Source organism: Drosophila eugracilis, unplaced genomic scaffold, assembly GCF_018153835.1.
Source record: "Drosophila eugracilis isolate 14026-0451.02 unplaced genomic scaffold, ASM1815383v1 contig_575, whole genome shotgun sequence".
NCBI lineage: Eukaryota > Metazoa > Arthropoda > Insecta > Diptera > Drosophilidae > Drosophila > Drosophila eugracilis.
This window is the reverse complement of record NW_024573454.1, coordinates 556,835-581,942: the sequence shown is the minus strand read 5'-3', so window position 1 is coordinate 581,942 and position 25,108 is coordinate 556,835. Positions and strand designations below refer to the sequence as shown.

The following is a 25,108-nucleotide window of genomic DNA, read 5'->3' as shown; positions in this document are numbered from 1 at the left end:
ATGAGCCAATATTTGAGCAAATATTGGTCCAGGAAAAGCGGCTGCGAGGATGGAAAATGTTGGCGATGTTGGCGGTGACAGGAAAGCGGGGAAACTCGCTCTGTGTGTTTGTGTGTGTCAGCTCATTGAAATGCCATCATTATCGTGCTCATCATCGTTTTACATGGCAAGTGCCTCATGGTTGCATGCCGCAAACGCTGCCGCTTCATTATCCTTATTACTCCTTTCGCTACAGTTCCCCAATCTGGCCATCTCGCTCGGCACATGTGTGCGTGCACTGAGGAAAAAAACATGACAGTTTCATGACAGATTTTTTCACAATTTTTGGGATATCATGTTGACTTATTAAGAGAGGTAATTATTATAAATTCATTATAAATCACTTTTTTTTATTAAATTTAATATAAAAAAATGTTTATAGATGAAAATTTCTGAAAGAAAAAAGTTTGTTATTAATATGATTCGACTTTTATGAAAGATATCGTTGAAAGGTCTCACAGACAGGTGTCATTTTCATCTCACAATTTAATTAAAGTTTTTTCTAAATTTACCATAATATTTTAGAAATATTTTCACTGTGCAGCTATCTTATTCTGCGCTGGCGGGTTATTGTTTCCATTTTGATTTATGTCTGGCATCCTTGGGATCCTCTTGGCCTCGTCTACTATTTTAACGTTGTTAACCAAATTGCATAAATTAAGTGCGTTCGCTTGCTTGAGTGGCTCTGGTTCTGGTTCTCGTCCTCTGCTCCTGTTGCTCCTTCTCCTCTATCTACCAGTCTCCTATATAACCATTCTGAGTCCTGGCTTCAAGGCGCCCACGTCCTTCATCCTGGACTGCATTTGTGTTGCTAATGTGCGCACATTAGACGCACATGTTGCCAACTCCTGAATGGTGTTTGCTTATTTTTTCTGCTTTCCTCACAGTTTTTTTCACTTCGACATGGGGAAATCATGGAAAGCAGCTGGAATATTTTATAATTGGCATGTAAATGCATCAGCTTATGTAATCCTTTGGCAGCCATAATGAAATGTTTTTATGCACATTTTTTTTTGCAGCTTTGCCTTGGCTTTTGGCCGAACGAAGTCATGTGTGCAAGGCTAAAAGTCATTAAGATTAAGTTTGAACTAATTGTTTTAACATTAATGAACTCATTAAACCGTATAACTTGTTAAAGCTTATGGTTTTAACTATGAAAATAATCAGCAGGAGAATTATTTTTATAAATAAGTCTCCTTGTGGAATGTTTTGAATCGACTAAAGTTTAAACTATAGGTAGTTGGAAAATGTAACCCACTGCGTGTCTATAATTCTTTGATAGTTATTGTTATAAACGAATATCAATTGCACTGCAATCAACTAAAATATATGGTAAATATTTGTCCATTTGTTGTTAGAACGATTTGGAGCTCTATAGAAAATTGCCATAATTCCCGCTCAATTATTGTAATAATATTTACTATTGACATAGCAACTATATAAGTGCTGTGTGGTCTAGATTATTCAGTTTTAGAGTTTTGCAATGAAATTGGTTGTATTACATTTGCTATTGCTGGGCTTTGTTTGCCTTGGTCGCGGTCAGGACGACAATGAGGATGTTAGAAGGATAATGAAGGAAATGGAAGTTATCCCTGAAATCTTACAAGAACCTCCAAGGGAGTTACTTAGGGTAAGTAATTTATATTTACTTAACTTTCTGTCATTTTAACTTAATGAAATATCAGATCAAATTCGACAACACCTTCGACATTGAGGAGGGCAAGTCCTATACCCCAACGGAACTGAAATTCCAGCCCAGACTAGATTGGAATGCAGATCCCGAGTCCTTTTATACCATCGTTATGATCTGTCCCGATGCCCCAAATCGTGAGAATCCCATGTACCGCTCTTGGCTTCACTGGTTGGTGGTCAATGTTCCTGGGCTGGATATTGCAAAGGGTCAACCCATATCGGAATATTTTGGTCCTCTGCCACCAAAGGATAGTGGTGTCCAGCGTTATCTTATTCTAGTGTACCAGCAATCGGATAAACTGGACTTCGATGAGAAGAAAATCGAACTGAGCAATGCCGATGGTCATAGCAATTTCGATGTGATGAAGTTTGTTCAGAAATACGAAATGGGAAATCCAGTGGCGGGAAATATATTCCAATCCAGATGGGATGAGTTCGTGCCGGAGTTGATGAAGACGCTCTATGGTGTCAATGAGTGAGGTTCCCAATGCGGTTCTTAAGGGGTTAATATGTTCCTTGGTTGAGTTTTAAGCTTTATGTTTATTGTTTATGTTAATTAAAGTGACTTAGCTAGTTATGAGCATTCCAAATAAGGGTAGTTTATGTTTTCCAATACTTCTTTTAAAGTTTTTCCTTAAAGGATATCTTCAATTAAGAGTCAATGATTGCAAAACTGGGCCACTTGAGAGATCAGCCAAGTGCATTGGCATCTCTCAACCTTATTTCCCTCCAACGCTTTGATTGACTTGCTACATTTTCTAAATCCCAGAAGTTCTCAGAAACAACAACAAGAGAAACCGGAACCTCAAGCAGCTTTGCACTTGGCACAAAAACTCACTTAAACTTTGCAATCATGATAGGACGTAATGTTAGATTTCCATTTATATAAACTCGAGCAAGTGTGAAAGGTGCAACTTTCATGGGGCAGAGGTAGACCAGCCTGGGGTGGAAATTTCACCCCCCTAGACTCTTTCCACTTCCACTCCTCCAGTTTCCACTCAAATAGTAACTAAACGCAGTCGAGCACAAAGCGCTTTTTGTGGGCAATGGCAAATAACCTTAAGGTTAAGATTACAAGGTAATTTGATTCAATTCGAGTGATAGGCGTGCCAAGGCAACAACAAACGGCCTAAGATGGAAACGGAGATGAAGACGGTTTTCCACAAAGGGGGGAGGGGGTTGGGGAAAGCGGAGTACCCGGTGTCGGGCCAATTTCCCCAGTTTCAGTCGGATAGATGACAGTGTCAAGATAGGAATTGTTGCAGCTTTGCCTTTGCACCCCTCCAGCACCAAAAAATTGTACCCTCTTTCACTTTTTTGTCTTGCTTTCCTTCAATGGAATTTCTTTTGCTTTTCCGGCTTTCTTTTTGTTGGCATTTCTGTTTATCAGTTTGTGTATAAATTTGCCTTTATTTTGACATATTTAGTGGCGGTTCCAAGACAATTGTCTCGCCGATAAAACGCCCAAAGATCTAGCTCCGATTTTCTTGTTACTCCATTAAAAGGGCATATGAAAAGGGCGAAAGTAGCCACAATATCAGACCAGAATAATTGGATTTAGTTAGGTATAAGGGAGTATATTATTACTATATAAATAAATGGCTTAGTCTCTGCTAAAGGGAGTTCTTAACTTACTTTCTTTTTAAGATGCTAAGATAAAAATTCATATAAAATGTATTTAATAGTTTAAGAGTAAGTTCCTTAGCTTAATAAAGCTTTTGATGACACAATTATTTTTAGAAATTCCAACATCATCGCTGCTGATAAACCTACGATAAATTCGCTTATTCCCACGCCTCATCTTTCCCAGCTTAGCTCTAATTTCATGCTCGCCTGATCTCACTATTATATAAGAAACTGTGTTTTTTTTTTGCACACCAAAGCTGCCAACGGGCGTATGAGTAATCTGGCCAGGCTATGTCCCAAATCCCATGGCCTCTCCTCTTTCCACGGCTTTCCTCCATTTCATCCTTTGGATTTTTTTGCGGAAAAAGTTTTCTTCTTATTATTTATCCCATGTGACAAATTTGGTGCACAAGATTTTTGCCTCGCATAATAAATTATGCGTTGCAGTTGGAAAAGTGAAAAAAAAAATTGCTTAAAATTAATTTATAAAAAGAAGAAAATGAGAAGAGTTGAAAGTTTTCCATCGTTCGGCGGAATATGAAAGTTTTCCGTGCACGTTTTAATTTAATAATCGCCGTCTGGAGTCGTTAAGTTGGGGCAAAGTTTTTCTGGGTAGTTTACCGGATTTGACATTACACTTAATCGCTCAAAAATGCTTTTAATTGGAGCGTTGTTTGCCTGAATAAATCATGTAATAAATAAACAAGGCGGCACACTTGTTGGCCATGCATTATTTATGCCCCGAATCAATAACTGTGACACTTTGGCTAGCATTTCCCATGCATGGCAATGACTGATGCAGATGAGCAGGACCTAGGCGGACAGGATATGAACCAGGACGAGGGGACCAGCCTGGGAGGTTCAAAATGTCCAGGCCTGCAAACGGCAGCCTGGCTCCTGTCACACAGTTAAAATGTGATAAATTCCATTAAGTGACAGGGAAACGCACACGAAATGCAAACGCAAACTGTATTTGTGTTTAGAGATGGCCAATATCGTCGGCATAAGGCCATAAATTATGACGATTTATATAAGATTGATTGATGGTTTTCACATTTTTAGATTTAATTAATATTTGGAAAATAATATACAAGGTCTATTATCAGTTTATTAATAAATTATTTTAAAACAAACATCTATTTTGACTTGGAATATATCCGAACTAAATGATACTTAATCTGAGATGTTTTAAAATTAAATATTTTAGTTAAGTTATTGACAGATTTTTGAGATTTAGATTTCACACCTTCTGCTTATTATTTACTTAAATTTGCAAATTTCCTTTGCCTTTGGCATCTCTAGTTTGTAGACCCTCCACATAGAAATGTTCTGAATGGACAAGCAAGAAATCCATTTTGTGTGTGGCGCCAAATCTAAATGTATCAGCCAGGAGCAGTCACACACACACACACACACACTATACAGCATGCTTACCCACACATATATGAACTGTAAACATCAAGCTGAAAGTTGCATGTTGCACATTGAAAGCCAAAACTGACACCAGCAGACATTTAGTACGCATCGCATATTGAAATTGTAATTTGATTTCTGCCTTTTGCCACCAACTGTCCAACTTTCCATTTGGCTATCTCTCTCTCTCTGTTGTATGTCTTGTTCGCTCCCTCACTCACTCTCTGTCTAAATTTTGTATTCCCCGATTGAGTGGTATTTCTATAGCAGTTTGCATGCCCAAGAGGTCCTTGCCCTGCGACCTGACAGTTGCGTATTTTGCAACTGAATAAACGCCATTGGAGCTCAAGGACTAGAACTGGGTCAAGCCAAAATAAAAGGGGTGAGAGATTGAAAGGGACTAAAATATGAAATTTTATTTAGACAAAAATGTACAGTGGGTATACAAATTAATTTTCTTAATTGGTCAGGAAAAGAAAAATGTTTTTTTAATAAAGAAACCCTTTGAAGGTAAGTTTTCAGATTTTTTTAATATTTGGGCATTAAATATGGTAAAACTTGCATTTTGTTTTAAAAATTATAAATAAAAGAGCTTACTAGTCAGCTCTTTAGCACATATTGTATAGAAACAATACCTGGAAAAACGGGCTTATCTCACTTCAGCACACCTGAGCAAATTTCTGGCACCTGACTCCTATCAAGCCCTCCCACTCCAATGTGGCAGCCTGGTGGCCCTCTGTGTGCTGACAAAGCCTCTTGGGGCACTTAAATCATTATTTAATTTGAATTTAAAATGCAGCAAGGAATTTTCCACGGCTGTCGCTGTTTGTCGTCTGAAACAAAGCGCGGACAAATAAATAAAATAAAATGGCAAACTCATTACAAGGACTGGACTGCAGCGACGATGATGTTGATGTTAATGATGATGATGATGATGACGATGATGTGGCAACAAGTCGGAGTCGGGCATCACTTTCAACAATGCCCCATGCACACGCACTCACACACAGTGGGAGCGAAAAAAAAGTGGCCAACAAAGGCACAATGGCGCAGAGGACCCATACTGCCCACTTTTGAGCTCTCCCACTTGGCTGCCTGCATTGTTGGTTTTCAGTTTAAGTTTGGTACGGGGTGCGGGGGCACAGGAAAAGCGGGGAAAGGAAACAACGCCAGCGGCATCTGGGGCATTGATGCCAGGTGACAGACGGCAAAATGCAGGCGCGTCCTTCTGTGAGCCACTGTGTGTGTGTGTGTGTGTGCAATTTTCAGCCTGCATATGCCGCCGTTTTCCAGCTAATTGCCGGCTATTTACATTTTAAATCGCAAGAAACTTTAAAACCAACTTGGCCACAAATGCAACTAAGTTTTGATGGCTGGTTAAAAAGTTTCAGTCATGTTAAATAGTTAATATGTTCTAAGATTTAATTAAAAATATTTTATGTGGGCATAAAAACGGTAACTACTATTGATTTCAGTTTGAATTATAGAATATAAGAAGAAGTGAAAATATTAAAACAAAATATTTCCATAACTTAAATTTTGCAATCTCTTGAATACCAAATGTGGTTTCGTCATATTCGAGTTTCTGGCACTTGAAATATGTCAATCCTTTGTCGTTTCTGTGGCTTACCTCACTGCAAGTGACAAGTTGGGTAAAGAAACGACAAATATTTTGCCGTCAATTCCGTTGAGGGGTTGGGCTCTAGTCGACCTGCTTAGATATTCAAGAAGCAAGAAAACGCCTCTCATTTTTATTTTACACGGTAGCAGGAGAAAAAGTATACTTGTTTTTGAGGAATTTCAAGTATTCTGGATTAATACCAAAACATTTCAAGCAGTATTTTTTGGCTATAAATATACTTTAATCGAAATATCGGGAATATAATGTCATCACATACCTCAGGGTGATAAACTTTAACTTGTGTCAACTTTTTAGAAGTGAACATATCAAGGAGTCAGATTTACAAAAATTTTAATCGGAAAGAAACTGAAGTTGAACTAAAGAACTGACAATGTCATTTGATGAAGCAGAACACAATCCAATGAGCTGTAGCGTTGCCATCAAACGCATCCGGAAGGAGCTGGTCGAGATATTGAAGGATCCACCGCCCAACTGCAGTGCTGGTATCAAGTCGAACAACCTATTCGAGTGGACTTCAACGATAATCGGTCCCACGGACTCTGCTTATGAGGGCGGAGTTTTCCACCTTGACGTATACTTTCCCAGGGATTATCCTTTCAATCCACCGAAAGTCTTCTTTCGCACACCCATCTACCATTGCAATATCCATCGTCTGGGCTTCATCTGCATGGACATATTAAGCGAAAGCTGGTCGCCAGCATTGTCCATATCGAAGGTATTGCTCTCAATTTGTTCTCTACTCACCGATTGTAATCCCAATGATCCGCTGGTGGTGAGTATTGCCAAAGAGTATCTCAAAGACCGTGAGAAACATGATAGCAATGCACGTATGTGGACTGACAAGTGAGTTTGAAAGTATGTTATTCTTATTACATAAAAATACTTTCTTCTATTTCAGGTTCGCAAAACGTGATAATTGAAAATGTATTACACTTCCCAAAAAGAAACCAGCCATCACTTAAAATATACATGAATCTTTGACAATTACATTTTAAAAATAAACCATCTACCCATCCCCGTCGAGTCACCCGCCAATACCTCTTGTACTTATTTTTACCTTCTTTTTTTTATTGACAACTTTGGAAATTGTTTATGCCCCAATTGGGGAACTTCGACCACGCCCACACACCTACACCCATTGTGGTAATACTTTTGAGTGGTCGACCGATGGCGTTGCCAACGAATTTCCGCCAGGGCCAAAACAAAAATTCGATAGAGAATGAAAATGTTTTTTTGACATCAACTTCGTGATTTTCATGCGAAAGTATACACTTTATATATATATTTTGCAAAAACAAAGGAAAAGGAAGGCCAACATAGGGGGGGGAAATAGGTGCTCTACTCTGTTGCATATCGATTTGAAAATTACATGGCAGAAAGTTCAGCCAAAGGAAGCAAGAAATTAGCACAGGCCACGTCGCTGCCAGAAACTGTCAAGTGTTGCATACTTTTTCGGGCAATTTAAGAGGACCAAAAACGAGGATTCCTGGGAAAAGCAACAGCAAAGTGGAACACATTTGCATAAAACTGAAGTTGGAGAAGGACAAACATTAGCCCAAGTCAGATAGCGAAAGCCACTGAAGATAGGATGGGAACTCTGGGAGTTGGAAGTTGGAAGCCAACGAAAGCCAAACAAAATTCTTTTACCGCTCTTTTATTTTTACGATGGGTAAACCTTTTTGGCAACCAACCCCTTTTTTTGGCCAACTGAAAAACCGTAGGATAACAAGTCAAATATGCTGCCAAAGTTATTGATGGCACACGCACCAAAACAAATTTGCTTAAATCTGTTTAATGTTTTCCCATTTTTTGTGCCGCCCTTAACTGGTTTCCCCTGCTTCCGCTTTCGATTTTCTCTCGTTTTTTTTTTTATATTTATAAATATGTTTTTCTTCAAACAATTTGTTTAAAATTGTTGTATTTTTTTTTGGCTATTTTTCTGATTGGCTGCATAGATCATTTTGATGAGGGTGTAGCAACTGGTTTGGCTCTGATAAGTTGAAAGATTCAGTGGAATATTTGTCTACATATTTGGGGAAAAGTTAAAACAGGAAAGCATTTTATTTAGGCCATTCAACCCTTTGTATCATCAACTTAGTCTCCATCCTTACTAATCCTCATTAAAACTTCATCAAGATTTTTCACTCATCATTTCAAAATTCCCTTTAATTAGGAATGCCAAAAGAGAAACGATGAAGTTTTTCATCTTAAAACAAGGAAAGATAAGTCAAATTACCACAAGAAAAGGTTAAGAACATTAAGTACTGTTTAATAATAATAATAAAATATAGATAATAATTAAAAAGACTTCTTTCTAGATTACTCTTCTTCTAGATTCTTTAAAATGTTTAATACTTTTTGTACCCCTTTAATCCTCCACATAATAATGAAATAAAGATACCCCTGCTACCCTTTAAACTGGCAAGTACAAAAACGGGTGAAAATCCCCAGCACACATTTGCAGCGTAATCAACAAAAGCACTAATTGCATAGAAGACACGCTCTGACATTGATGTCTGATGTGCTTAAGTGGAAACGAGAGGGGTGCGCTATATGGATATCTCTGTCTGGCTGCCTGCAATTTCATTTCATTTGCGCTTCATGTGCAGCGGTATTAACGTTACAGTTGCCATTTACCTTTGCCAACGAGGGCGCTGATGACGCTAAGCTGTCTGCATGCGTAGACACAGCTACCCCAGCTCATTTTCCAACCATTTTCCAGCAGCTCCAACCGCCACCCACAACTCATTCTCCCAATTTTACCGACCGTCCCCCTACGTTTTGGCAGTCGCACAACTTCATTAACGCAGAGTAAACACACGCATGCAGTTTTCGAGCTGAAGCCGGTGGCAAAGTGTTTGATGTTGTTGCCTTTCCTAGGGCAGTTTAAAGTTACATTTTAGGTGGATCTTCCATCTGGAAATTGGGAAAGAGGGCGGCTAGTCAGATAGTGGGTATGGCACTCAGACATTCCCGAATGTTCAGCGTATTTGCTGAGGTGAGTATGTTTGGTCTGGAAGAAAGGGGGAGCTCTAAAGGCTTTAAGTCAAACAAAGTCAAAAATTTAATCTGCTTGAGAGTTTTATAAACTAAACTGCTTAATTCATTTTTTAAAAAATCTTACAAAAATGTTAAAAATCTTAAAAGAATACAAATTTATTCTTAAACAACTTTGGAAAGTGTCGTTTTTCTGGGACCCTTTTCTTACTTACCTTCAGCCATAAATTACTTAGAAAATTGTTTACCAAATAAAAACACAAATCAATTGAATACTCAACAATATAATTTTGCAGTTAAATGTTATTGACGATACCTTTCTTCCACCATCCTTTTAAATGCCTGCAAATTAACATGATTTAAATAATTAAATATAATTTGATGTGCTTTTCCATCTGAGACGTTCTTTCCACGCATTTTTCTCCCACCCTTACCTTTCATATTATTTAGACCTGGCCCAAAGTCCATTAACAAAGCATAACGATGTGTCATGTGGCAAACACACTCACACACATATAAACACTTGCATAACCGCAAATATCGCACTTGGTTTTGGCGCTTTCTCCGTCTGCTTTCTCTGTGGGTCTTTGTTGTTATTCATATTTATGAGGCTACGTGTGTGAGTGCCTCCTTAACAAGCCTAACGAACTGCCAAATTACGCTGAAATAGCATTAAAAATTTAAATTTTTTCCCAGCCTGCTCTTTCTTTTTTTCTTCTGGCTTTGTGAACCGTCAAAAGCGAAAACGCCAACAAGTCCTTAATGACGTTAAAAAGAAAGCGATTTACTGTTGGTGTCTGCGGGTTCGTGTGAAAAAATATTTTTCAGCTTTTGGGAAATTTTAGATGTCTTTTGATAAGGAATTATATGAATGAAAGAAAGATGGGAACTTAAGGCAGATTTTCCAAGTATTTAAAAGAAAAGAAAGCTCAAATATGAATTTCTTTGCTTCACATAGAATGTTTTTTGTAATTTGTATTAACTTTTTGTTTCTACAAAATGTCTCTTCTAGCCAATTCCTGTAAATTCCTCTAGTAACCCACTAAATGCAAATATATGTTCCCATTTACTCTAGTTTGTGGCTGTGTCACTTGGCAATCGAATGTGAAATCCCCCAACAAGCTGCAGATGTAGCCAAGATATGTTAAAAATCCCACAAAATAGTTTAAAAAAAAGCCAAGCTACAGAGGAACTAAAGTTGGCCCAACTTGCGATAGGAAAGTTTTTAATCTGCCGCATGCAAAACTTTAATCGAAAAGCTGCCAGCATTGAGAAAACTAAGTCAAACTTTTCAAATTGAAATATCAACATGCAAAAAAAAAAAGAAAATATAGCTGTGAGAGCGAAGGCAGATAAGAAAATAAGAAAAATTCGATTCGTATGTTTTGTCGTCACATGCCAATTGCGTGTTTGGAGTGCATGCAGAAATTTAAGCCGAAAACTTTGATCGTCTGCCTCTGTGACAGAGACAAATGTGAAAGTTTTCCTCGATGCACTCGAAAAGTAGTCGGAAAAGCAGTTTGTAAAGAATGCAAAGGGCATGCAAACAATGGCTTGTGACGGCATTTTCCCTTCTATTTCGAGGGCGGTGCATTTTCGCCACTTGAACTTGTTAACTTTTCTCTCCGGCAATGTAATGAAAACAATAAATATTCCTAATGGAAAGGCAAATAGATTTTTTTCTGGTTATTGAAAATGGGATTTCCATTTTTTATTTGCAATAAAAACCAATGCCAAATGGCATATATATTTCCATGATTTTTTTTTTTGTTTACGTAACCTATAAAAGCATTTCAGAATGGCAAAGTAAATATTGGCAACAATAAAGCCTGGTTAAATAAATACATTTTAGCAAACATCACCTATGGTAAGTAGGACAATAAACTAATTTCTAAAGCTCAAAAATCCATTTTAAAATCTATTTTAATAATTAGCTTTTGTTCTTAGATATTATATTTGAATTTAGTTTCAGTAAGAGCTGCTCCAACGCTAAAACTCATACAATTTTACAGGCTTTTTTAATTAACCAAATATGTTTGTACGGCAGCAGGCAGCACAATTACACTTTTGCCCAAACAAGGCTACAAAAATAAAGAGCGGAATATGTAAATATGGCAGGCAAAATTAATTTGCCCAATGCAAATATGCAGAATGTGAAAATGCTTTCCCTTCTTTCCACTTGCCTCCTCTGTATGTGGCAGTGTCATAAATTTCTGGAGTTGGAGTAGAAAACCCCCGAAAAACCATAAAGGCAAATAACCTAAAAAATTTCGCTGACGTTTACGAGTTGAGAGGCGAATTTAAGCTCTCTGCAAACGCACCCACAATTGAAATGCAAGTCATGAGTTAACCCAAAACGAGCCAAAGCTCTACCAAAACTCCGTTTTCTCTTGGCAGTTTGCAAGATATTTCACCTGCTTTTGGCCACGGCCACCCACAACAACTTTAGCAGCTTTCATATGCCCTGCTAATATGGCTGGGTTTTGGTCCATGTCGGGTAGCTATATGACTCTGCCAGCTACTGCTGACTGCAGTTAGTTACCCAGCGGGCGACATTGCAAACAAGAAGCTCATTTTCGAGGACTCCAAGGTAACCCAGTGAACATTTTCAGTACGAAATTTTTCAACAGGTAAAAGGTTATGGGAGAAAATCAAATGATAACTTGTATAGACTTATAGGAAAACTGAAAGGAAAACCATTTTGTTATCGTACTTTTTACTTATTATTATCATTTGCAAGAGGTGTATTATATTATACACCCAACTTTGTTTGCTGGGTTGCCAGTTGCATGTGCAAGGAAAGGAGTTTGGAACGGGACAAGACCGTGCTCATTATGCATAAATTCTAGCTGCGAAACTGCGCTGCGCTTCTGCACTGAATTATGGGAAAGTTAATGGTATTATAATGCCAAAACGCTGACATCTGCCATAGCCAAGTGGATAGTGCTATCCCTACAAATTTCAAGTTGGCCAAGGGCAAGTTTGCTGTAATTCTGTTGCAGGTTCGAATGTCTTTTTAAAGCACAAAGATGGCAGACTTGTTGGATGACTTGTTGCCCCAAAGGCAAAGACATACATGGGGAGTGAGCAAATGACCCTCGTTTGTTGTCCTCTGTCGCATACATGGGTCAACCATGTCAGCTTTGGACACACATACATTGGCACGCAGACTCAGACAAACACCTTTCAGACCCAGACCCTGAGCTTTTTAGCCATAATCTTTCTTTTTTATCGCGAGTCTGGAGTCGCAGGACATGGATTTAAGGCTGCACTAAGGAAAAAGTATAAACTTTTGATGTTTCTTTGGCAAATACTAAATTATAGTATAAATGAGAAATTAACTACAAGCTAAGCAGTTAACATAGCTTAAACTAGTAGCTAAAAATCTTGCATTTTCAAAGAAAAGAATGATAAGTTTCTAGCAGTGTACAACCACAACAAGATTGGTGGTTGTCCTCGTTCAGCGCCATCGACTTGGTAACTCGCTGTGTTTTTTCCTATATGTACTATATATATATCTGGTTATACTTCCTGCGACCGCCGCTTGCCGCCACCGCAAACTTGCGGCACTGAGCCCTGTTCTCACTTCCGGTTTCCTGTTTGCCCTTCACCAGCACCATAACCATCGCCTTGGCTAGTTCGGTTACCGTAACCGTTGCCGTTAACTTGTTTTGATTTTTTAATGGCTCGCCTGACGACAGCCAACAGAGCATTTAAGCCTTCATAACTCTTATCTGTAAACCAGAAACTTAAACAGGTCGAATGAGAAAGTTGAGATTTTTAACAGAAACTCTCGTATTCACACTCTAGTTGTGTGAAAAATGTATATATTTCTTGAGAGTTACTTCTGTCAAAGAAGGGAAGGGTCTGAGTCTGGGCTTTTGTCATGCAAATTGTTCAACAAGCAAGGCGGGATGTTGACGGTGACGTTGATTGCTCATGAAGTAAAATTAAAAGCAAACAACAGAAGGACTCTTTCGGTGGTGTCCCTAGATGCTCTTTCAGTACTCTAGGGATAAGGGAAAATATCTTAAAAATGGTAAAGGTAAGATTAAATGATAAGACAATTCTGTAAATCAAACTAGATTGCTATTGGTGAACGTATTTCAAAATTATTGAATAAATTGGTAAGACATTAGGGCTTAAAAAACATGCTTTCTTATCAAATCTTATCAAATAAAGATCCAAAAAAGATATCCCCAATCTAAAGTTCTTACACCTATCCCGCTAAGTATGGGATATTCCCCAAATCCAGGTAGAGCTTAACGCGGCATGGCTTACCTTCCAGCCCATTTCCCCATTACCTCCATTAACCATTTTCATGTTGTTCGCATGCAACTTGAGTAAAAAACAAAAGAGCTGCCAACAGGCAACAAAAGCCACCGAGGAGCGGGAAAGTGGTAAAAGAAATACAGTTGACGTTAAAGGGGAAGCGCACACAAGTCAAGTCAGAAAACTTTTGTTCCTTGGCATTGTTGCTTTTGTTATTATTATTGTTGCTATTGTTGTTATTGTTGTTGCCACTGTGTTGCTGTATTGGTGTAATTGCTGCTGGAGAAGGAGAAGGCGGCGCCCATGTTGAGAGTCCTGTGCAGAGTCGTCGATTTTAATTACGTATGCAATTTATTTATTACCTTTGCCGGGAAATATTGTGCAATTGTGTGGCTCTTGCTCTTGTTCTTGTTCTTGCTCTTGCACGGATGTGGCACAAAGCCCAGGCAGGAAAGAAAGGGGGCATGGCAGGACAGAAAAGATTTAACATGCGGTTATGAAGTTACTTTTCATTTTCTCAATTGAGTCCTGTCAGAAAATTCAGAGCAGGCATAAAATGATTTAAGTCGGAAGAACAACTCGTTGGGTAGTTAATAAGGGAAGTTACTTTCAGGTGTCTTAAAGAGCTAAAAAATAAAATATAACTTAATACAGTATACGATCATAAACAACTTTCCAGCCACAAACCCTTCCCAATTCACCTTCAAAATTATTTCTAATTTCCGGACTTCTAAAACCTCGAATTATCTCTGATTAATGATTTGGCTAAATGTGAATTATGTTAGCCCAGCGGAAGTAGCAAAAATCCTTCATTCAAACCAAGGCAAACCTACAATAAATTAGATTACCAAAGCTCAGGAAAAAAGGCAACTAGCATAACCGTGACCATAGGCATGGCGTGTGTCCAATAAATTAGCGTTTTCATTAGGAAAAACAAGCGAAATTTGTTCACAATGTTGTCGTTGCTCGGACACAAGAACAGTGTATATATAGTACCTCGAACCTATTCCAAATTGGTTGCATTACTTGATTAGTGTCCGCGCAATGCTGTTATTAAAATTCAATCTAAAATTTTCCCTCCCCTTAGCCTAAGTAGTTGAAATCTCGTGAGCTGATTGCATGTCTAATCGAATTTAACAACCTTTTTGCAGTGCGGATGGCCGTGGGATGTGGGCAAAGGAGCAGCGAGGAAATTAACGAATTTCATATTAAGTGCAAATTCCGGCCTCCGACTCTTGTCATGCGATTGTGATTTGAAGTTGCTCAGAGCTAAGAGTCGTTAAGCTTTTCCTTCCCCTACAATGCCATTTGCATGTTGATCACGTGACTAGAATGGCCTGGGAAAGCCCTCTATTTGGGGCTTAACTAGAAACTAAAAACACTTTTGGATTTATGAAAATGTGATCTTATTTCTTACTAGTACGAACATTTTATTTTAGAGTTGCGAATTTACTTTCTTTTTAAAACATCTTGATATTGATTACTTTTTAAGAGGTTTTCTCATCTATTTATAAAATTTGTACTAAAGTAATTACATTTTTATTACATTTTAATAACTTATTAAGAGATCATAAACAAAGTTATTCAAGTTAATGACACATATACATTAACTATAGCGCGATTAATATCTTAGGCCATCCAGTTAGAATGAAACATGAAGTCTCCACGTGGATGATGACCGATGAAGTTTACAGGAAGCAGTAAAGCAAAAGCAAGGAGGATATCAGTTTTGACTCTAAGATTATATGGTACTTGTACTCATGTCATAAGGAGAAGAATGATTCATATTTGAAAACGATTGAAACAAATTGTGAGCGAACTTAATAACTGGATTTGAATTTTAATTTTTTTTAGAAATTTACAAGCATCTACAGTAATATTATAGAGAAAAGGCTTAAAAAACGCTTTTTGCCATATTAATTCCCATAACTATATTGAGCCTAAGCCTAACATTATATATCCCAATTAAATCAATCGCTACTGAACTTTTTGAATATGTCTTGGATTACTTAGAAAATTCAAATTATAACGAAGTTTTGCTTCGACTTGTCCCCGCTTCCCATTTATTTTCGTGTGCTTCTGTGCTGTTTCTTCGCTCTCCAAATCGAGGCGACAGTTTCTGTCGTCAACGTTAGTCTGTGGTGTAAGCGAGATAGAAGGATGCAGGTGGCCGCTTTAAAAGGGAATAGCGGAAAGTTTTTAGACTTTTATGGGGTAGAGTGAAGGAGAGTAAGAAACACACAAGAAAAGGGAAGCCAGCATTGATTGACGACATTCGTCATTGAGAAGTGAAACGAATAGATCATGCCACGCGCCAGAAAACGTTTCTGTTTGAAACAGAAGAAGATAATAATTCAAGTGATTACCCGACAAATACAAACCTTTAAAACTTTTTTTTACTAATTATTCAACTTAATGAGGCATAAACATTAACAGTAGCGCGATTTTTATTGTAGGCGATCCAGTTAGAGTGAAACATAAAGTCACCGCGTGGAACTGGTAGAACTTTTGTTAACTGTATATCGATGAAACTTACAGAAAGTTTTTCCAACATAATATCATGCTGTAACCCAAAAAAAGAGATATCGGATTAGATTCTAAGACTATAAAGTACTCGTACTCACATCATAGGGACAGGAATGGTTCATATTTGAATACGATTGAAACAAATTATGCATAAATTGAAAAATTAGATTCGATTTCGGGTTTCTAAGATATGTATTTGCATGCATCTACAGTAATGTTATAGAGAAAAGGCTTATAGCCATTTAATTTCTGGAATATTTCAACGTTTACCTGAAATATGTACAATTTTATAGTATTAAAAGAATATGCCCATTTGTTAGTACAAACCTTTATTTTGGTAAAGGGAATTTTGAACAATTTCGCTTTTAATGAAAGGTATTTGTATGTGCGATTAACAGACTTCAGAAAGCAATAGTCAAAATTGACAAATTCTGGATCGACGGCGGTGCATTGAATGTTGGTGAACTCCACCTTAGATGAAATCTATAAAATCGTTTAAATTACGAAAAAGTTTTTTTTGGTTAATTCGGAAAGAATATCTTACTTGATTTATTAAGTATAGGAAAATAAAAAGTTGGACTAGACGAATTTGGGAGACCATTTCGACAGCAACGAAGCACAGTTTTTTTGGCAATGTTGAAAAACAAATTTGTTTTTTGGCCATAACAGATTAATCGTTTCAAATAATCAAAAAATAATATGCTCGATCTAATTACACGATATGATACTTTTGTCAGTTTTCATTATTAAATACCTAAAATAAACATTTTTTAACCATTTTTATAATTGTTGTTTCAAAGTAACTACATAATAGGACCAATCAACGTCAACGGTTTTGCCCCAATAATTCCAATAATTATTTCCAAAAAAAGATACATTTGACTTTAACCTCCACATGTTAAAATGTCAGTTTATTGGAAAAAACAAAATTAAACAGAGTAGAAGCCGGATAGATAGAGAAAGCCCCATGGTGCGTTCATATAAACTTCATCAAACTCCTTGCTAAAATGAAACTTAAAGATATTCCTTAGATAACCACCCATAGGGATAGCGGATAGCGGATAGTAGCATTCAGAATGTCGGATCGCAAGGCGGAAATCAAAAATGCGGACATGAGCGAAGATATGCAGCAGGATGCTGTTAACAGTGCCATCAAGGCATTGGATAGGTACAACATTGAGACAGACGTTGCCGCCTACATCAAGAAGGAGTTCGACAGGAAGTACAATCCCACCTGGCACTGCATCGTTGGGCATCATTTCGGATCGTATGTGACCCATGAGACCCGACACTTCATCTACTTCTACATGGCCCAAGTGGCAATTCTGCTCTTCAAGAGCGGCTAAAGAAGCCAACTTTCGGTGGGAGTATAAAGTACATGTTGCAAAATTATCCGTTCCTTGACTTGTAATCTCAACCAAGGCGATGGCTTAACTATTTGTTACTACTTTTTGCCCAAATTCTAAAATATTTTCCCCCTTTACTGACTCATAATCTGATAATAAATAAATTTATTTCGTGCCATTATTATTATTTTATTCATAATTATATATTTTAAAGATACCAATTAAAGTGTAATATTTCCACCTTTGGTGCCAAATTTAACCTTGCATATTTTCTGCTGATTCAGCGCCGGACCTGGGACACATCAGATAATGCTTTTTGGGTTAATTCCTGCATTCATAATGTCCTTGGAGTTCATCAGAAGGCAAACAATGAGAGCACGATTTTCCAGTGGGGGAAATTCTGGATTCAGCATCCAGCCGAGGCATCCACCTGGCTGTGGGCAAATAAAAATTGCTTAATTAAGTTAATTAAAATATTGTCGCTGTCCGTTGTGCTTCCATGTGCTGCTGGCGGCGGTGGCATTTATGCGTTTTTATTATCATAGCGATTGGCCAATTTCGGGCAGGACATCGCTGGGGTAATTATGCCAGCTCACGTCCAGGGCCGCAATAATAATCATAAAAATAATATTAATAAAGTTCGCAAACGGGTGAGGATGTATATTTTGCGAAATACTTTTACACTTGGCCGCCAGAAGCAACATATGAAAATGTTTTTGTCGAGTGGGTGTTTATAGTTGGTTTGAGCCGCTTTCACAGTTCGACGACTTTTGGCCTTGTCCCACCGATTTTCCCAGCCAGCTGGCGTCCGATTCTCTGTTTTCCGAACTCCTGCATCCGCATTTCGATGGGGATCGGTCAGTCAGACAGATTCTCATGCATATTTCATGCCCCGCTTAAATATGACATCGGGATACAGACACCGCCGTCCAAATGTAATGCCACACTTGAAGGCCAAAAGCAGGTCGTTAAAATTTAAGAGCCACGCAATCAGTTTTATGTTCTCTCAGACAAAGCCCTTATTAATATATTTTTCTTTTAACCTCTTTTGGCATCACAAACCCATATATTTTTTATGCATTTTAACATTAAATATAAAGCTGGAACAAATGTCTGGGCTTTGCTTAAATATTGCCGCCCATCTTTTGACCTCCTGCACATCCTTCTCCCTCTTATTTCATTTTTGAAGTGAAGTTTGAACTCTGACCAGCTGCTTCTCTGTTTTCCTCTGAGCCGCTCTGCTTTTACTGGGCTGAATGAGTAATGTTGCTTCCTGCTCCAGGCTGAGTTGAGTTTGCGCAGTCGGAAAAATGAGACTTAGTGGGATTTGGGGAAGTAACGAGAAGATAGATGGCGCCAGCGAGAAGTTCAAGGGGAGTTCTCGTTGAAAGATATATTAGGCATGGAAATCAATCAGTTGATCAAAAAAGAATAAGGTTATGTCCAAATTTTATGTTACTTTATAAAAAACATAATTTCTTTTAATATATTTAAGAACATGAAGTTATATAATAAATATTATTATGACAGGAAAGCATTTAAGTTAATAAAAGCTAATTTTTTAGTATTTTTAACTTAATGAATCGTACTGAAATAAATCCCATTAAATGATCAACAAAGGATAATAGACAAAACATTTTAATTTATTATTATTTATGACCCATTGAGCCAGCAAAGATGAAATAAAAAATCTGCTGGTATATATTTATATATTTTTTTTGCCAACTCACCGCATTGTTTTGTTCCCACATAATTCCAATTTAATCTCGCATAGTACCCCATAGTAGCCCTACCACGGCCCACATCAAGTGACTACAAATGAGCAAAACTCTTGACCTTTTTTTTTTGCCGGGGCCCCGCGGGCGGAAAAAATGAACAAAACTTTTATAAATTACTGTCAGTAGCAGTGACCTCAATATAAAATTGCACAACATAACTTGAACACACACCGATGCACACAGTCTATGGTGGAACAATTGCGAGTGCAATAGATACGAGTACGAGTGTAATTGCATTTTACTTGGACGCCGAGCTAGAAAAACCAAACCGAAAACCAAACCGACCACAGAAACATACGCACATGGATATGTAAACTTTTTTGTGACCTCAGCAGCTATAATTATTGCCATTTTTTGTTCCCTGCTCAGGAACATATATGTATATTCATATACGAGTGAGTATGTAAGCCAGCAAAGCGGGTCAGTCTAAAGTCAACATTAGTTTTATCACAGTCCCAGAGTCGAGAGGAGTGAACATTTTCTCGACAATGACAAAAAATCTTAATGAAACACAAACAAGACAGGAGAGGGTGCAGGGAGGGTGGTGTATAGGACCCAACACACACACACAGCAAGCAAACAATAAAAACCGCACTGTATAAAAAGTCACAGCAAATTTTCATTAAAAACAAAAATAAGTGTTCCGAATTTGTACCAAAAATTAAAATGGCAAAGTTACTTCTGCTGGCGGCAGCGAAGAGGTTTTACTCTGTAAAATAAATAAAGGATATAAAAAAGGGTTAGCAAGAGCTATTAAAAGAACATTTTCCTGAAATAAAATAACAAATTACTGTAGTAAGTATGAGAAGTTACCTATTTAAACTTAAAAATAACTAACTAACTCCTTAAGGGAATATATTTCCATAATAACTTTCCAAAATTTTAATAACTCCTTCATATGAAAATCACATGGGCGTTGTCCCTAAACTTTCATAAACCCCTTTTCGCTGTATAATCGTTCACATAAACTAAAATAATCTCGAAAGAGACAAAACTAAAAGAGAACAAAAGATGAAGAGTTGAGATTGGCTCTGCGAAATAGCGGAAGTTGCTGGCTCCTTCATAGCTTTTGGCCCTTTTTTGGGGCAGTGTGATGAATGAGGCTGCACAAGGAGCCGCAAGGACACATGCAGAAGTCACCCACTTGGGGAGTCGATTTTTCATTTGGCTTACGTATCATCAACCCGAGCTTGTCTCGTGTCGTTTCCCCTCCATTCTTTTTTGGCCACTATCTCCGCCTGACCAATTCCATTGTCGTCAACAAGACTTGCTCCTCTATCCAGGCACTTTTCCTTCCTTCTTCTTAGCACTTCTAAGCTCATCTCTTGGCTTGAACCAGGATTTTAGCTGTCCATCTGAAAACTTCTTTGTTACCATTAGTAGCTTTAAGGCTTTGAATCTTACATAGATGGTTCTAATACACATTATTCTGTTGAAGGAGTGTAAATTGTCAGTGTAAGTATAGAAATTATTTGAGATTTAAAGGTATTATAACTGTCATTAAATATTATATTAAAATAAATATTATATATATAATTGAAATACATTATATTGATCGTTTTAGTACCTTAATTTAATTAATTAAAAAAGAAATCAAAGTTATGTAGTGTTTTCCCCTCAGTTTGTCTATGGATACTCTCTAGAAATTAAACAGATTTTTTATAGAAATAAAAAATCATATCACATGTTTCAAGTACCAAGTATCGCATAGTCCAAAAGACCTATAACTTGTACTTATCAAGCTGCCATTGTATCTTTTTCAGATCTGTGCACTGCTCTTGTAGGTTTTATTTTCGTTATTGTTGCCTGTGATAAATTGTGCGCTTTTCGTTTTGACAGATGTCAGCGTTTGTCTGCCCAATACAAGGCAGAAGGAAGTCTTTTGGGCTTGTCTAGGCTCGGCACACAAATCCTCAGAGGTTATCGCCCTTTTTTCATTTTAATTTTCAATTCCTCTTTTTGCTAACATTAAAGTTTTTTTCCTTAAGAACCTTTAACCACAGCCTGATCTTTGACTTGACCATAGTTTTTGTTACATTTCCGGCCTGTGTGTATGTTATTTTTTGTGCCGTTTGCAGTCAACTTGTTGACATTTTCAGGCCTGTCACACAACTCCAAAGTCCTGCGTCTGAGATCCCGAACCTGTGTCCTGTCAGTCTCCAGGTTGTGAGTCCACAGTCCTGTATCCTCTGCCCCATGTTCGTGTCCGTGTCAGGCGTCACTTTATGCCCCTGACAGGAGCAACAATTTTATTTACTTAATTTGGCTTTAGTTTGTCATTTATTTACTTGTTTGCCGCAACAGCAAAAGCAGTTGGTCAAAGTGTCCACCTCACGGGTCCCAGTTCCACCTCCGATTTCCTGGATAGTCCCATATCTCTAGTCCTCCTAGCGATCTGGCCAGAGTTCTGTTCTTGTCACTTTGACGCTGACGTTGATGTTGTTGCCAAGCTTTTTGATGTTGCTGTTTTTGGTTTTATTGCAGTTCATGGGGGTACATTGTTTTGGGGATCAACTAAGATGGATTCTAAAAATGTTTTTAGTTATTGAAATTTGTAAAAAAAAAAATCCAACAATCAATGAAATATTCATAGACGGAATGTAAGCCTCGCAACTATTTGAATCCCAAAAAGTTTTAAACATATTTCTACTGCTTTTTGGTTTACATAAATTCAACATTGATATTTATTCAAGGTTTCTTTTTTGTTTTCCATTAAAACAGCAATTTTGAGACATATTTTCTTTGAAAATTATTTATTAAATGTTTTCTACTCTACCAGAAAATAGTTTTCTGCGTTTTTATTTAAAAAGTGTATTGATAAAGGGGTTTAAAAAAGGGATTTGAGTTTTATCTTCAACTTCAACTTCATTCCCTTACTGAAAACTACAACATAAGTTTATTTTTATATAATATTTTACATTTTACCTCACCCATTTCCCTTATCAAGTGTATCCCCTATTCGGGTTAAGTGTCCTTTATAGACCCCCATTTGGTTTTATCCGTAACACGGTGACACATTTTCCTGCCCGCACTTTATTGCATATCGTTGTCGGCTGTTGTCGGAGCGTGGCATTGAATTTTTTATGAAAATTTAGAGCAAAGTTGCTTTTTTCTTTGTTTGCCCAATGCTCGATGGTTGTGCTGCCGTTGCACTTTGGTACCTTAATTAAATATTTATTTCAATCATTTTCACCAAATGGATGGTCACCATGGGTAGAGGTACGAAAATCCATTCAAAGCCGAAGTGAGACCTTCGTATAAAATGGGAGGAGGCGTGGCATTGGTGGAGGCCACTAACATTTGTCATTACACATTAATAGCGGACCATTAATCTTTTTCGTGAGCCGAGAGCATGAGGCTCAATGAATGAATGCCTGGCCGGGGTCTGGACCTGAATCTGAACCTGGATCTCTGGACCCGAGTCGTCGTCGTCGTCGTCTGTCGCACAAAACCGTTAATTAATGTATGCCATTTAGCTGGAAAATTGCAAAAGGGACACATACTCACGTACACAAATTGGTTTAAGAGGCAGAGATGTGAGCGTGAAATCGGAAATGGTTTTATATTGAATATATCAACTCACAGTCCTGAAGAAAAATAGTTAAATGCCTTGATTTGATTGAAAACTTCTAACTTGAACTTGATTACCCATTAATATCGCCTTTATTTATATATTTTTGATAATAATATATAACTTTTTTAAACAATATTCCTTGCCCATTACATTGCCACCACTAACACATACGTGTTTTGCCAGCCCATCATAATGAGCGGCAATTTAGTGCCCTTTTGAATGGTGGTGGATATGGTGGGCTGAGCCACTGGACGAGTGGGTGGGTTTCGGGTGGTGCGTCCTCGTTGTCGCCACCACAAACAAGCAAAGGCAAAAGCCGCAGAGGCGGGGATAAGGGTTGGGGACTGGGGATTGCCCAGCAGGTATGCTTGATTAATGCTTTATAACAAGGCTCACACAAAGCGCGCTCTGAATGCACACCCACACGCCCACACAAACCACTGGATGGCGGTCCATCACCCAAACGCCCAGCCCTCGAAGAACCCACCTCCTGTGTACTTGCATTTTAACATTAATTTAGCGGAATGCTGCAAAAGACTATGAAAAGCTTTTCAGCATTCGTCGACACATGTTAATCCGTGTTATTGTAATTGCCAACGTTGGTCTACCCAAAATCCCGAAAACACTGCAAGGTTGGCCATAATGCAGATTCGATAGTCGAGAATTGATGCGATTGGAAAGTAATAATGCGAAATGGATATAAAATTATAAAATTAAGGACATTTTATTTACAATATTTTAAAGGCAAAAGGGAAAACTAATTTTATTTACAAAAAAATCGTCAAAAAGCTAATTACACATCCACAATTCCTCTTTTATTTTCAACTTTCATTCCCTTACACTTTATATCCTTTTGTGATTTCAAAACTTTCCTTAATTTTCTTTAGTTTTCCACTGCAGAGTGCACATTTCTTTCTGCATCTGAGATCCCCCTGCGGCCCTTTGTTAGCTTAATTAAATTAAGACATTAAAAACTCGCAGATCTTGTTTGAGCATCATACTTTTGACGCTCGCGATTATTATTATTTTTCGTCCTCATGGCACTTTCCTTTTTATATGATTTTCTTTTTACTATTTTTTTTTTCCGGATTTTCAGTTCTGCTGAGCTTTTTGCCCTTGAGTGCTTCCTGTGGCGTTCGTTCATTAGGCAAAAGCGGAAGAAAAACCAGGGGAAAAGTTAAAAATAAGGCTAAAAAAAAATGTGTCTAAAGAGTTAAAAGGTTTATTCACTTTGCGCCGTCTGACGTTTGTTAGGGAAACGGGGCGAGGCTAAAACCGACTTTCGGGAGCTGGAGACACATTTTCCGAGTTGAACATTAAGTAATTATAAGTTGCCCAGGAGTTGGATGAAAGTTGCAAGTTGGCATCTGCAACTAGGCAAACATATTGCATGTCTACACCCTTGTAGACAGCCAGTGGCAGACATACACTGGCACACACTGCGTATGCGTAATGTGTTGAATAATTAAATTGTCAAACAATTGGCTTTTGGCAGAGAGTCAGAGGAAAGATGACGACAAGAAAATGCTGAACGTAACCGGGATTTATTGTACGGCAGTGCCTGTGTGAATCCTGCAGAATCCAGAGAATGGAAAACGCTTAATCATCTTTAATTGAAAGCACTTGATGAGCTAGTCAAATCCCAATGAACAACGAACACTGAACAATGGCTGGATTCAAACAATCGGCATTATTTATAATGCCTTTTAATCTCTATCTGAATTTGCATTTTGTTTTTTTTTTTTTTTGTTTTTAGCTATGAGTGTGTGTTGGGAAAATCATTTGGTCGCTGATAGGATTCAATTTCCTTGTCATCATGAAAACGTTTTCAATTAAACTGTATTTATTATTCAGCAGATAAAACAGCAAAACAATTCCCTTTTCAATAGTTAATTATGCCAAGTCGGCTTATCGCTATTCAAAGTTTTAGGGATCAATTTTGGGCTTAAGGAATAGACACCAATTAGAGAGATTTCCCTTAATTGAAATAGATATCATTTAATAAATAAAATATGGATTAAAAATGATTTCTTAACATCTTGGTTTTAATTATTTCAAGCAATATTCCCAAGTTGATTTGCCTCTCTAACCATGGCCTTCCTTTTAAGTGCGAATTGCAAAAGCTTTTAGTCAGATTGCCTGGATTTGTAGCTGGATTGAGGCAATATTTAACCGCAAATATGTTGAGTTGTTAACTGCACAT

At 37.7% G+C, this 25,108-nt stretch overlaps 4 protein-coding genes across 4 annotated transcripts; 3 read left to right on the top strand and 1 right to left on the bottom strand.

Moving 5' to 3' along the window:
* Nucleotides 1-1,522: 1,522 nt before the first annotated feature.
* On the top strand, nt 1,523-2,321 carry LOC108110769 (putative odorant-binding protein A5). Its single transcript, XM_017219988.2, has 2 exons — nt 1,523-1,669; nt 1,725-2,321. The coding sequence occupies exons 1-2, from the start codon at nt 1,523-1,525 to the stop codon at nt 2,208-2,210; spliced, it is 633 nt and encodes a 210-aa protein (XP_017075477.2). The 3' UTR covers nt 2,211-2,321.
* A 4,369-nt stretch (nt 2,322-6,690) lies between these two features.
* Nucleotides 6,691-7,418, top strand: LOC108110777 (ubiquitin-conjugating enzyme E2-24 kDa). Its single transcript, XM_017219999.2, has 2 exons — nt 6,691-7,255; nt 7,311-7,418. The coding sequence occupies exons 1-2, from the start codon at nt 6,783-6,785 to the stop codon at nt 7,330-7,332; spliced, it is 495 nt and encodes a 164-aa protein (XP_017075488.2). The 5' UTR covers nt 6,691-6,782; the 3' UTR covers nt 7,333-7,418.
* An 8,670-nt stretch (nt 7,419-16,088) lies between these two features.
* LOC108110955 lies at nt 16,089-16,808 on the bottom strand. The gene is given in 5 exon segments (XM_041819319.1): nt 16,089-16,244; nt 16,306-16,401; nt 16,403-16,477; nt 16,535-16,690; nt 16,752-16,808. Coding segments are annotated over 5 exon segments (540 nt in total).
* A 271-nt stretch (nt 16,809-17,079) lies between these two features.
* On the top strand, nt 17,080-17,731 carry LOC108110750 (dynein light chain 1, cytoplasmic). Its single transcript, XM_017219963.2, has 2 exons — nt 17,080-17,177; nt 17,239-17,731. The coding sequence occupies exon 2, from the start codon at nt 17,284-17,286 to the stop codon at nt 17,551-17,553; it is 270 nt and encodes an 89-aa protein (XP_017075452.1). The 5' UTR covers nt 17,080-17,177; nt 17,239-17,283; the 3' UTR covers nt 17,554-17,731.
* The last annotated feature ends 7,377 nt before the right edge of the window (nt 17,732-25,108 follow it).